At 54.0% G+C, this 12,782-nt stretch overlaps 1 protein-coding gene across 2 annotated transcripts; it reads right to left on the bottom strand.

The window, feature by feature from the left end:
• Positions 1-1,436: 1,436 nt before the first annotated feature.
• Positions 1,437-12,691, bottom strand: SHKBP1 (SH3KBP1 binding protein 1). Of its 2 annotated transcripts, none has more exons than XM_068528801.1 (18): positions 12,562-12,691; positions 12,277-12,330; positions 12,112-12,157; positions 11,932-12,005; positions 11,555-11,613; positions 11,245-11,325; positions 10,113-10,274; positions 9,942-10,032; positions 9,661-9,851; positions 8,956-9,071; positions 8,031-8,118; positions 7,801-7,917; positions 5,369-5,539; positions 4,159-4,314; positions 3,642-3,738; positions 2,376-2,554; positions 1,975-2,089; positions 1,437-1,854 (listed from the first exon to the last, which is right to left on the bottom strand). In XM_068528801.1, exons 1-18 carry the CDS (start codon positions 12,645-12,647, stop codon positions 1,623-1,625), a joined length of 2,115 nt encoding a protein of 704 aa, XP_068384902.1. In that variant the 5' UTR covers positions 12,648-12,691; the 3' UTR covers positions 1,437-1,622. The 2 variants fall into 2 exon arrangements, with proteins under 2 accessions (XP_068384902.1, XP_068384903.1); XM_068528802.1 differs by having other exon boundaries at positions 1,975-2,086.
• Between the last annotated feature and the right edge of the window lie 91 nt (positions 12,692-12,782).

The raw sequence follows: 12,782 nt of genomic DNA, 5'->3' as shown, positions 1-12,782 counted from the left end.
TGTTCTTGATTTTCTGACATTCTCTTCCTCAGTTCTAGAATCACTAGCATCCCAGAAACACAAGTGTTCTGGATTCCCTGGCATGGAAAAAAAATGATCTCAATAATCTAGCTCTGTGAGCATTACAAAATACCCCCATATTCTAGATCACAGACATTCCAGAACACTCATGTTTTAGAATCACTCACATTTTAGGCCTCCCACTCATGTTCTAGATTCTCTGGCAATCCAGAACCCCTTGACATTATGGATTTCTTAGAATGCAAACAAATCCTCTAGTGATCTAGAAGGGAAGGGCTGGCATTCCAGAATATGCCTATGCTCTAGATTTCCTAGTAATCCAGATTCCTTTCTGTTTCCTATAATTATCAGCATTCCAGAGTGCCTGGCTTGCAAAATATTCCTACTGGTGTAGATTCATAGGCATTCTAGAAAACTCCTCTGTTCTAGAATCATTGACTTTCCAGGTCCTTTTTCAGAAACTTCTACAGTCTGGATTCTTTGATATGCAGGGAGGAAGCCTAATACTGCTCATCCACTAGCACTCTAGAATATTCCTGTGTTCTACATTTCCTAACATTCTAGACCCCACTCCCCCATGTTACAGAAGTTCTGGCATTCCAGAAACTCTGGAATTCCAGGATTAGCATATTCTAAAATCCCTTGTTCTTAGTTGGCCCACTTTCTCTTCTATTCATTGACCCAAGGAAAAGATGCAGAAAACCTCCCTGAGGAGTTGACATAGGTAGGTATTAACTGGGGAAAAACCTCAAGGATGTCAGGCTGGGGTGAGCTGATCCTGTCCTACATACCCTCCCTGGTGTGGGCAAGAGAGGGGTGAAAGACTGGGCAGCCAGGGATATGGGCAAAGTGTTTGCAGTGGTGAGGTTTGGGGTACAAATGTCACCTAGTCGACATCTGTGTTTCTGCCAATCTGTACCTATTCATCCCTGTTTGTGGTAATAGTACCCTGAATCACCTTTCAGGAACTCTTCCTCCACTCTGTCAACATGGGGCTGACCTCACTGCCTGCCTCGTGAGGGCACATGATCCCTGGAAGGACACAGTGATTGGTTCAGGAATGGCCATCTGATTCAGTTTAAGTCAATGAGAATCAGTCCTGTGATTTTGCTGCTGCTAGAGAGAAAAATGTTGCTAAGGAGCTACCTGGAGTCATCTTGGCACAGAGGGGGGAAAACCTGACTGAGAATGATCCCAGAGGAGAGCAAAGCCAAAAGATGGAAAGATATTCTGGATGAGTGTTTGAGCCCTGGATCCAGCCATGCCTGAAATCAGAGTGTAAACCAATTCCCCTTCTTTACTTAAACCAGGAGAGACAGATGTTCCTGAATCTACAGCCAGGGACCTGGTTGGGCACCACGCCTCTCTTACCCTTTCCCTAGGGGTGCCCAAACCCTCTCAGAATGTGACCAAGGTGTTGGCAGTGAGAACTTTATTAGGGAAGGGTGACTTTGGCTCCAGAAAAGGGAGATGATGGGGGCCTAGTAACACTAACCATTCCAAGGAGGCCCTGGCCCTGAACCCAGGGCTGTGACAGGAAGCGGGGCAGGCACCTGAGTCCCCCAGGGCCTGGGTATCTCAAGGCACCATGGCAGCCGTGGTCAGAAGGAAGTTTCAGTGAGCTTCATCTTGGGGGGTGCAAGGGGAGCCCCGAGACCCGCAGAGGGCCGGGGGGCTGGTGTCGGTGGCCGCCGGGGCTCCGGCCCGCTCCGCACCAGTTCCTGGCAGCGTTCCACGAAGCTGCCTCCCCAGCGGCGCCGGGCCTCAGCCTGGGGGGGGCTCGGGCTCCCACGGCGGCTGGACAGAGAGGCGCTGCTGAAGGCTGAGTGGAGACTGAGGGGTGATAAGGGTCAGTGCAGGTCATCAGGGTGCAGCTGGGTCCCCCCTGCCCCCTGGCCACCGTGTTCTGCCCTCCGCCCCATTGCTCAGAAGGGGAAGTGGAGTCACGCCTACCTGGTGAGAGAGGTCCGGGGCGAGGGGCTGGGGGGAGCGCCCCTCAAGGAAGCCAGCGGGGCTAGTTCGCACTGCTCCAGCTGTTCCAGCAGCTCTTCCTCTGTCAGGCCCCCTGCTGGGGGGGGGGCAGGGAAGCAGGGTCAGGGGCAAGACAAGGGCACAGGCCAAGAGACAAAGGTCATGTGCAAGGACTGAGGTCGGGATAGGAGGAAAGATGCAGAGGTCAACGGACAGGGGTCAGAAGCTAAGAAAGAGAGGTTAAAAAGCAAGGGCGAGGAGGGGATGGGGGGCAGGGAAAGGGGCCAGAGGGCAAGGGCTTCGCCTCCTCGTGGCGAAGGAGGTTGTGGAGAGGGCTCAGGGTGAGTCTGTGGGGCTTGGGACGGGACTGCAGCGGGGAGTACCAGGCGCCTGGCCGAGGCCGTCCATGGCGGTGGTCAGGTCCCACAGGGCCAAGCTGCCGTTGGCCTGGCCAGTGAGGAGGTAGCGCCGCGGCCGGGAGCCCAGCCTCCGGGAGCCCTCGCACTCGAGCACCGTGAAGGCGGTGGTGGGCGAGCCGTCCACGGAGCGCACGGAGCACACCCTGAGAGGGGAGGGGCAGGGGTCACCTTGGCCACACCAGGGCCTGGCCTGGTCCCTCGTCTCATCTTTATGCCCCTCCCAGGCCTCAGTCCCCACCGTCCTTGTGGTTTCAGTTCCTGCTTCTCGGGTGAGCACCCAAGCCTCTCCATCCCTCCCAAATCTACTGTCTTGGGTTCCAGCCCTGTGGGGACCAGGAGCCTCCTGGACGTCCCCAGCCCCACACACCCACCATGGGGCTCAAATGGGATTCTCCCCCAAACATGTTGCCCTCCCTGTTCCTGTCTCAGGGAGGGCCCAAGACTCATCCTGGGTGCCTCCCTCACTTCCCAGCATTCCCCATGGCCGGCCCCCTCCTCCCCTCCCCATCTGGCCCTGATCAAGCCCTGCCCTCTCCGGCCAGGCATCTGTCCCAGCCTCCTCCCTGGGCTCGTGGCCTCCTCTCCAACCTCCAGACCATCCCCCTGAGAGCGGCCATGGCTCCCCAGGACACTCAGGACAGTCTCAGCGCTTCCATACGATTGGCAAGGCTCCGCCCCTCTGCAGCCCCATTTCCCACCTCTTGGTGCTCCAGCCCCCAGAGACCGCGTGCACGTCCCTGGTTATCCTCTCTGGCTGTTCCAGCCTTTGCACATGCTGCCCCTTCAGCCAGGCACAGACTTTCCCCTCCCTCCTTTCTTCTGCTCGTTCCTATTTATCCTCAAGGTCTCTGCTCTGAGTCCCCTCTTCAACAGGCCCCCTTCCCAGGCTGGAGCAAGCACCGCCTCTGGGCTGCCACAGCTTCCCGTCCCTCCCCCATCCTGGCCCTGGCCCCCCAGCCTGCGCACACACCCCCAGCCCCCAGCCGGGCCCTGACTACACTGGGCGATCTCTGCTTGCGGTCCGGCAGGGGCACCTGGGATTGTTCCAGCTTCACTCCCATCCACACATGTCACACTTTTGATACCCCAAACTCCAAACCTAGGACCAGGCTTGTGTTCCTTCCCCGCCTCTGCTCCTGCGGTGCCCCTTGGCTGGGATGCCCTTCTGACCTCCCTGGCATCTTGCCTTCTCCTCTGACCACCCTCCCCGTTTGACGGGATGGTCCTCACCGCTGACCAGTGGAGGAAAGACGCACGAAGAGCTGGCTGGCATTTGGTACCACCTTCTGAATGAACACTTGCTGGTCATCCCGCTCGCCGTAGGGGCCTGGGCCAGGTAGAGGGGGGCAGTCAGGGCCAGCTGGGGTCCCTGTGACCTCCAGATCCCAAGACTCTGCCCCCTTCCCCAGTGATGAACCTCCCCACCAGGACCAGGTCCCCATCCCCAGGTGGCTAGAGTTGGGCGAGGTCAGAGAGGGTTGGGGGTCAGCAACAGTCAGTGGAGTTCAGGCACATCAGGGGCAGGGGGCGGATCCTGGGTCAGCAGGAATCAATGGGGGTAACAGAATTCAACTGGGATAGCTGGGAGTAATTGGCGGTCAATAGGGGTCAGGTGGTGATGGGTGGAGGTCAAGCCCATCAGCTGGGTGGGTCGAGAGAGGTCTACAGGGGTCAGGAAAGGGATCAGTGGAGGCCAATGGAGGTCAGGCAGGGTCCGTGCGGTTGGGGACCCGGGGCTAGGAGGCACCAATGTCATTGCCAGCACTGCAGCCGCCATGCCCGTCGGCCGATTCCAGCGCCAGGATCTTGAATGAAGCGAGCGGGGTGGAGCCAGGCTGGGTGGAAATCATGCCACGGAAGCGAGTCACAGACCACGTCCGCACGTGGTTGTTGTCGGCACAGACTGAGGAGCCAGGGGGCAGCAGCAGGTCAGGCCCGGCCGTGGCATCACCACTGCCCGACCTTCCTGAGCCCCGGGATGACCTCCTCTCAAAGGTGTCAGGATTCAGGCCCCTCTGAATTCTTCCCTTTCGGAGAATTCTCTCTTCCTCAGAACTCCAAATAGTTAACAACCCTGTTGGCTCCGCCTCCAAATCATTCCAGGGCCTGATCTCACTTTTCCCTGTCCACTGCTCCCACCCCACCCCTACCCTGGTCCCGTCCATCTCATCTCCTGCCTGGACCATTGCAGCAGCCTCCTCCTTGGCCTTCCTGCTCCCATCCTGTCCCCACACGCAGTCAGAGGGACCCTGTGAACACCTGTGTCAGGTCACAGCCCTCCTCTGCCGTGAGACCTCCCGCGGCGCCATCTCATTCAGGGTTAAGGACAAAGTCTTCTCCATGGGTTACAAGGTCCCACTAACCTACCCCATCACGCCCCACCCCCTTCCTCACCCACTCCACTCTGGGCCCAGTGGGGCCCTGCTCTCCCTTAGACACACCAAACATCCTCCCACCTCAGAGCCTTCGCAATGCCTGTTCCCTCTGCCTGGAATGCTTGACCCCACTGATCTGCACTGCTCATTTCTGTTCAGCGCTCCTTCCTCAGGAAGACCTTCCCGAACCATGCACTCTCCAGTGATCCTGGCACTCTCTTGGCCTCTCACACAGCTTTGTTTTTATTCATGGCCCCCATCCCCATTGCCAGATAGTGATTTATATTTTTATTGATTTATTGTCTGCTGCCCCTGCTAGAGCATCAGCTCCACGAGGGTAGGGACTTGGCCTGTCTTATCACTGTATCCCCCGTGCCTGGCAATTGCTAAATTGATTAATTTTCCCCTCTCCCTGGCAAATCCACTCTCCCCCAGACTGGTCCCCTTCACGGAATTCTCCAGAGGCCACTCCCCACACAGTTTCTCCCCAGTGGAAACCCTCATCCACCTGGCTTCGTGCTCACAGCTAAGCCATCCCTCCTGCAGGGAGATGGGCACGCGGGGCAGCCGGGTGAGGCTCACCTGAAATGAGGTGCTTCTCTGACAGCATGATCTTGGTGACGGGGCTGCGGTGCACGGTGAAGGTCTGAAAGAGCTGAGGCCCCGAGCCCACGGTCTCGGGATGCTGCACGATGACACGCACGCCCCCTGAGCTGGTGCCGTAGGCGATCTCGATCCAGTTCCCACTGTCACCTGGTGAGGGCCCGAGGAGGAAGAGGGTCACAGAGAGACAGAAACCAAGGCAGAGAGAAGAGGCAACAGACAAAGAACAGATGCAGAGTCAGAAAGTAAAGGGAGAGGGAGAGATGGAGAGAACAAGGTGGCGAGACGTGGGAAACGGAGGAATGGGAGACAGAGGGACAGGGCAGAGAAACCAGAGACAGAAATTAAGACAGAGAGAGAGACAGATTGACATATGTACACTAATATGTATAAAATAGATAACTAATAAGAACGTGCTATATAAAAAATAAATTAAAATTTTAAAAAAGACAGAGAGAGACAGAGCTGAGAAGAGGGGGAAGAGAGATAGAAAAATAGAGAAACAGGGAACCAAGAAACAAATCACAGGGAGGGATACAGAGACAGAGACTGACAGAGAGAGAGACGGAATTCGAGAGAAAGACAGAGAAACATAGAAAGGGACATATAAACAAACAGGCCCGGGTTCAGTCTCTTCAGGGAACTAAGATCCCGCAAGCCACATGGTGGGGTCAAAGAAACAAACAAAACCAGACAGACAGCAAGACAAGAAAATGAAACTCGACCCAGCGTGCCTGAGGGACTCCCCAGCCTTGCCAAATTTCCACAAGGGAAAGGTATGTTGTAACGTCACAAACTTAATGGACCATCTTAAGGAATGTGGGTAAAATGTGGTTTTAATATTTTATGCAGGAGTTATAAGCAATGGATTCAGGTTATGAATAGCAACATGGATGGATATTTAACCTAGGGCAGGATGGACAAAAGTAAGACATATAAACTGAGTTATATACCCCATACCACTTATGCAAATTCAAAAACATGTCCATAATATCCATTTTGTAAGGACACATACAAATGAAAATATAAATGCTGAACATGACAGAATAGTGGCACGTGGTGAGGAGGGGGATGGGGAGGAAAGGAGAAAATCAATGAAATAAGAAAGGGGCCTTAGGAATTCCCTGGCAGTCCAGTGGTTGGGGCTCCGCGCTCTCACCGCCAAGGGCCTGGGCTCAATCCCTGGTCAGGGAACTAAGATCCCACAAGTCACATGGTGTGGCCAAATAAATAAATAAATACAGTTTTAAAAAAGAAAGGGGCCTTATGTGATGACATGCTGTGAAGTTAAGTTTATTATTAGTTTACTCCTGCTAGAAAAAAATGCACTGTGACCCCTACCTCACACCATACACAAAAGTTAATTTGAAATGGAACAGAAACCTACGTGTAAAAGCTAAAACTGCAAAGCTTCTAGAAGAAAACATAGGGAAAAATCTTCACAACCTGGGGGTAGGGTAAGAGATCTTAAGCTCCAAAAAAGCACTAACCATTAAAAAAAATTAATCGTTACCCAAAGTGAAAAAAAGTCAGACACAAAAAGCCACATACTGCATGATTCCGTTTACATTAAATGTCTAGAACAGGCAATTCCATAGAGACAGAAAGTGGATTAGAGGTGTCCAGGGGCTGTCAGGAGGGAGGACTGGGGTGTGATTGTTAATAAGCATGGGGTTTCTTTTCGGGGTGATAAAAACGTTCCGGAATTAGATACTGGTGATGGTGGCACAACTTTGTGAATCTACTAAAATTACTCAGTTGTGAATTTTATGGTATGGGAATTATATCTCAGTAAAAACAAACAAAAAAACTATTTTTCTGCATTTGCAATCAAGAAAGCAAAACACAAAGATTGTCTCAAGTGAGAAAACTCGGCTTCATCCACTGTAAGACATGCATCCTCTTTTTGTTTGACTGTTTATGTTTTTTTGATTTTGTTTGTTTTGGGTTTTTGTTTGTTTGTTTGTCTTTTGGGGGGGGGGTTTGGCCACGATACACAGCTTATGGGATTTTAGTTTCCGACTAGGAATAGAACCTGGGCCCTCGGCAGCGAGAACTCAAGAGTCCTAACCACTGGACCACCAAGGAATTCCCAAGACATGCATCCTCTTTGTTTTAGGAGCGTGCAAGCATCACGCCCTAATCACAGATATGGGAAAGAAACACCAAGATCAACTACTAGAGGTCAATTCTGCCCCTGGTGAAGAGGCCCGCCGTGGCCGAGCACCTAGAACAGTGCTTATATGTAAGTGGTGCTCAGTAACTGTTTGTTGAATGACTGTATGAGTTGAATCTGTCTCCCTCTCCATAAATCTCACTGGGTCATGCTACACAAGTGATGGGGAGACAGCTGAGGGCTGGGGTCAGGGCTGGCTGCTGACGGCAGGGCGGAGAGCTGAGCTATAGCTTACTGGTCTTTGGGGTGAGGTAGACGCTCAGGGCTGTGACTCCATCCTCCGCCGGGTCCCGGTAGAGCTCGCTGACAAGGAGGTCATTGTCCTTCATGCGCAGGGGGAATTTCTGCACATCTGGGGTGGACAGGGAGGATAGAGTGGGTTTGTTCAAGGTACCCCAGCCTTTCCCCTCCTCTCCCACCCTCAGGGGAGGTTCTCAGGCAGCTGGGGTGCCGGCTGCTGCTCACCCACGTAGTAGATGGAGCCGTTGTTGCAGCCCAGGAGGAGGAAGGAGCCTGCAGCATCGTAACTGGTGATGGGCTGCACCTCCTGGACCTGGGGGTGGAGCGGGGTGGGCTGTGGCCATGGTGCCATCCCTTCCTGCCTCTGCCTCTGCAGTGCCCCTCTGCCTCTGCAGTGCCCCTCCTGGCATGCCCATGCCTCCCTGCTCCAGCACCCCCCCTCCAGTTTCTAGGCCCACTCCTCCCCAGCCTTGCCTGCTCCAGGCCTGCATCATCGGCGTCTGTCTCTGAATGGCTCTTGGTTGGCGCTTCTGTCTCGTGGCCTCTCCTTGACTCTGTATTTCTGACACTTCTTTATTCATCTCCATCTTTCTCTCTGTGTCCCTTCATCTACTACAGTCATTTAGTCCTGGTTTCTCTCCATCCACCCTCTTTCTGTCTCTCTGGCACCTCTGACCTCCTGTTTCTATTTGTCTGTTTCTCTCCATCTCTGTTTCTTTCTCTCTCCTTTCTCTGTTTGTCTGTCTCTCTCACCCAAACACTCACACTTTAGAAAACAACGCTGTGGGTGTATTTTTTGTTTTACATGTTGGACAGAGCTTGGGGCGAGTGCAGAGAGAATGACGGACGTTTGCACGTCTGTCTCTGGGTTTCCGCCTCCTCTACCATCTCCCCTCACCCGGTCTCCCACCCAGTGTCTGGAGAATCCTCTCTTCCTTTCCAAACCCACCGTCCTTCACGTCAGCCACGAAGGCCTCCTGGATCCTCCTTTGGCCTCTATCATACCCCATCCTACCCCACCACTGGATCTGGCCCACTGCTGGGTTCCCTGGTTCGCTCCAGGTCGGGTGGGGCAGAAAGGAACCCCTCCCTGGGTCTGACTGGTCTGGACACCCGAGAAAGAAGCAGCCAGGCTGGCCAGTGCCCTGACCTGCCAGTGCTTGGTGACGGCGTTCCACACCCCAATGCGCCCTGTGTGGCTTGTGGCAATGAGCTGGTTCCCGACGAAGAATAAGGCCTCCACAGGCACGCCCAGATGGAAGACTCCTGCACAAGGTGAGGAAGGCTGAGCCCGGGCCCCCTTTCACGGGGGAGGAGAGGGGTGGCAGGAAGAACTCCAAGGGCCAGAGGATTCAACTTGGTCATAGAATCTTTACAGGCTAGAGGATTCTAGCAGGAATTACAGAGGATTACAACGGGCCAGATTCCTGCCGGGGTGTGGGACTCTAATAGGGTGTGGAATTCTGACACAGCTAAGATTTTCAACAAAGGCAAAAAACTCTATGGGCGGCAGAGGATTCTCACGAGGATTACGATTTGTTAGGGAACAGATTAGTCTAAGGAGTCAGATTTCTAATGGGAACAGATTCTAACAGGTCTGGGATTTTACCGGCGTGGAGAATTCTACCAAAGCAAAGAGATCTAACAGGGCAGTGAATTCTGACGGAGGAGAGAACTGTATGTGGGTGGAGTTTTCTACCAGACCAAGGAATGCTAACAGGATACGGAATTCTAAAGGGCTGGAGCATTCTAATAACGCAAAGAGAATTGTGGCACGTGGGCTGTTTTAACAGGCCACAAGCTGGAGTAGAATTCTAAAGCGCAAAAGGGTTCTGGAAAAAGCCGGGTGCCATACCTATCTCAGAGCCGCCGCCTTCTGCCTGCAGAGCCCACAGCAGGATCTCGCTGCCCGTGGCTGCTGCCACCATCTTGTCATGCTCACCCAGGGCCCCACTGAGCACCCGGGTTGTGAGTGCCAGTCGCTCAATGGGCCAGTCCAGGCGGGGACTGGAGAACACCAGCTGCCAGCCAGAGGCTTCCTTCAGCCTGGAAGATTGAGGGACATCATGAACCCTCACCCTGAGCCCTCCGCATCAACAGGGCTTAATGTGTCCTCCCACCGCCCTCCCTGAGCACCTATAGCAGACAAGAAACTGGGTATAGGCCACGGCGATCCAGTTGTGGTGTCCACACACCAGGCGCACCATTCCCGGCTCCTCTGGTAGCCCTTGTGGGGAAAGGCAGGGATCAGGGCAGGGTCACAGGGGCCCACTGGCTGCCCCAGTCTCCCAAGAGACAGAAATGTACCTGATGGGGAGGGAGGGGCTTTCTCATCTAGCATTCGGCCCAGCAGCCCTGCATTGCCCAGGTTGGGGGGCATCGTGTTGCTCCGTCGAACAGGGGCTGGGCGTCCCCCTGCTTGCTGGGGCCCCACCAGGCTGTGCCTGTTCCGCCGCTTCACCGGGAACACTGTGGCAGGGAGAAGGGGCAGCGTGACAATCATTGTAATAATTGTAATAATTGTCACCTAGCAGGCACTTAAGGTGTGCCAGATACTGATTTTGCCATGTGAGTAGCATTGTCTCCTAGAGAAAAGATTTTTGGTGGTGCAGGGACATGGCGTTAAATGAGACTGAGTCACACAGCGAGCTGCTACCTTTTCAGTTCCTTTGAGCCCATCACAAAGAAAGAATCAGTTTGGGGCTGCCACGATATTGATACCTCTTCAATATTTGGCAATCTTTCCTTTTAAGAAATGGAAGCCTGTCCCATTGGCAGACAACAGCATCTACCCAGAGTTTAATTACACTGTTATGTTTGGGGTTTATTTCACGTCTACTTATTTATGGCATGAAGGTAGTGACAAAAAGCTTCTATTTAAAACAATTTTTAAAAAAAACCAGGGTCAAACTAAGTTAAGAGAACAATACGTCTTCATATTTGGCAAACTTCATGAAGGTAGTAGGTCTTGACTGAGATTAGGGAAATAAAGCCATAAACTGAATTTCCCCACTCTGTTCCTTCTACCTATCAGCAAAGCCTAGTAGAGTACAGTTCCCAATAACCACTGGTGCATATTTTCCATGGCCAGTGGGCTGGCTGCTCCATGGACATTACAGTCAATAACTCTCCTTTAATATTTCTCCCCTCCATGCAAAGGACACCAGTTCTCCCTAAGCCTCCCTACAAGGAAATGAAACCTGGACTACAACTCCCATTGGGCTCTAGGGTAAGCTTCTGAGCCTCAGGGGGACTAGCCTGGCCCATTGCCTCGTTGGAAATGCTGTTTCTTACTTCCTTTCCAAGCATCAGTCCAAGCAGCCGATATAGAACTACAACTCCCATAGTGTCTCAGGGCCCACAGCTCAGGCACCCAAGAGCTGCAGCCTTATGGGAAATGTAGTCTTTAGTCCCCCCTCCATTCCTTAGTAGTTCCCACCTGGTGGAGGCAGGTAACCATTGAAGAGGACGTTTCCGCAAGAAGATCGATCCAACTCTTCCCGAAGCTGCAGACGACGAACTAAGACGGAAGGACTCAAAGGCTGGGACTTGGAGAACACTGAGGCAGATCCCTTTCCCCCTCCCCCATCTCTTTCTCCACAGAATATCACCACCCTCCTGAGACCCAGGACCAAACCCAGTGCTCTCAGCTCTAACCCAAGCTTCTTTCAGGAGAGAGGGGAAAGGGGGAGCATCATTAGAGAGCTGGTTTTCTATGGGATGAGGATGCTAAAGGGGGCCCCACTTACCCAGAGGAGTGAGCCCATAGAACTGGGCTTCGTGGAGGAGGCTGGAACCGTGGACACCCCTGGGTAGTAGAATTGACTAGGGGTCAGGGTCTGGGGAGTGGGAGTGGACAGAGAATTCTGAGGACGAAGTTTTCAAAACTGCACAGAGAATCTCAAGAGGTAGGAAATTTTGATGGGATCAAGATTCTAAAGGAGCAATGATCTGGGCGGTGAAAATGTGTGTGTGTGTGTGTGTGTGTGCTTTGTGGTGGAGAATTCTAAGGACGCATAATTTAAATATGATCAAGGAGCTTAAGTGAACATTCTGAAGGGAAGAAGAGACTTCCGGGGGGGGGGGTGAAGACGGTTGGGGACTCCCCTTTATCTTCCATGCCGACCTGGGGTCCAACTCTTTGGTGCGCAGGAAGTTGAGGATAGGGGCGAAGACGGTGGGGTCCCTGTCGATGAAGATCTGCGGGGAAGGGAGGCAGAGGATAGGTAGGGCAAAGAGCGGGGCTGAGTGGGGATCCTGTCCCTCCTCCTACCGGCCGCCCCATATCAGCTCTTGCTCTACTCACGGCTCCGGTCTCATCTTTCAGTGTTGAGATGCGTCCGCTCAGAAGACTGCAGGGAGGGGACGCAGAGCAGGTGTCACGGGCCGGGGTGTGTGTGTGAGGGGGAGATTAGGTCTCCCCATACCCTCTCCTCCCGCCCCCCCACCCCAAACTCGCTCTCCCAATCACCTGGAGAAGAAGGAGTCTGGGATCCAGGTGAGAGTCTGGCGAGAGGTACTGAATCTGTGCGGGGACCGTGAGCGGACGCGAGATGATGGAGGGAGGATGAGGAATGCGGCCCCCAATCTCAACCCGGTGAGTTCCCTTCCCTCCCCCAGCACCCGTCCAGGCTCCCGCGCCTCCAGCAGGGGGCGGAGCAATCCTTGATGGACAGGAATTCCCCCGGGAGAGGCGGGTACTCCCACCCGGTTCCCCGCTCCCGAGAGTAGCGCCTCAGGAAACTCCTACGCTCACCTCTTGCCTCCCACGTTCAGATGAATCACCTCCCCGGGAGGTCCCCGACCTGGGACCCCCTCTGCTGCAGGGGCCGCGGCTGCCATGGCCCCCGGGTTAGCCGGCTGGCCTGCACCCGCTTCCGGGTGTGCATCCCGCCCCGCCCCCACCGGGTGCTCATTGGGCAGGAGACTCCCGGAGCCACCGGCGATTGGGTAAAGCGCTCACCCGTCGCAGTTAAT

Source organism: Eschrichtius robustus, chromosome 19, assembly GCF_028021215.1.
Source record: "Eschrichtius robustus isolate mEscRob2 chromosome 19, mEscRob2.pri, whole genome shotgun sequence".
Classification (NCBI taxonomy): Eukaryota; Metazoa; Chordata; class Mammalia; order Artiodactyla; family Eschrichtiidae; genus Eschrichtius; species Eschrichtius robustus.
Note: the sequence above shows the minus strand (reverse complement) of the source record. Positions and strands in the feature narration are given on the sequence as shown.

What these genes read in the sequence shown, in the direction of transcription:
- SHKBP1 (XM_068528801.1), bottom strand. Translation starts at nt 12,647, where the DNA reads ATGGCAGCCGCGGCCCCTGCAGCAGAGGGGGTCCCAGGTCGGGGACCT. An exon ending in CCAGACTCCTTCTTCTCCAG is followed by an intron (nt 12,158 to 12,276) that starts GTGATTGGGAGA and finishes CCCTCCCTGCAG; the next exon opens with TCTTCTGAGCGGACGCATCT. An exon ending in CTATGGGCTCACTCCTCTGG is followed by an intron (nt 11,326 to 11,554) that starts GTAAGTGGGGCC and finishes CTTCCGTCTTAG; the next exon opens with TTCGTCGTCTGCAGCTTCGG.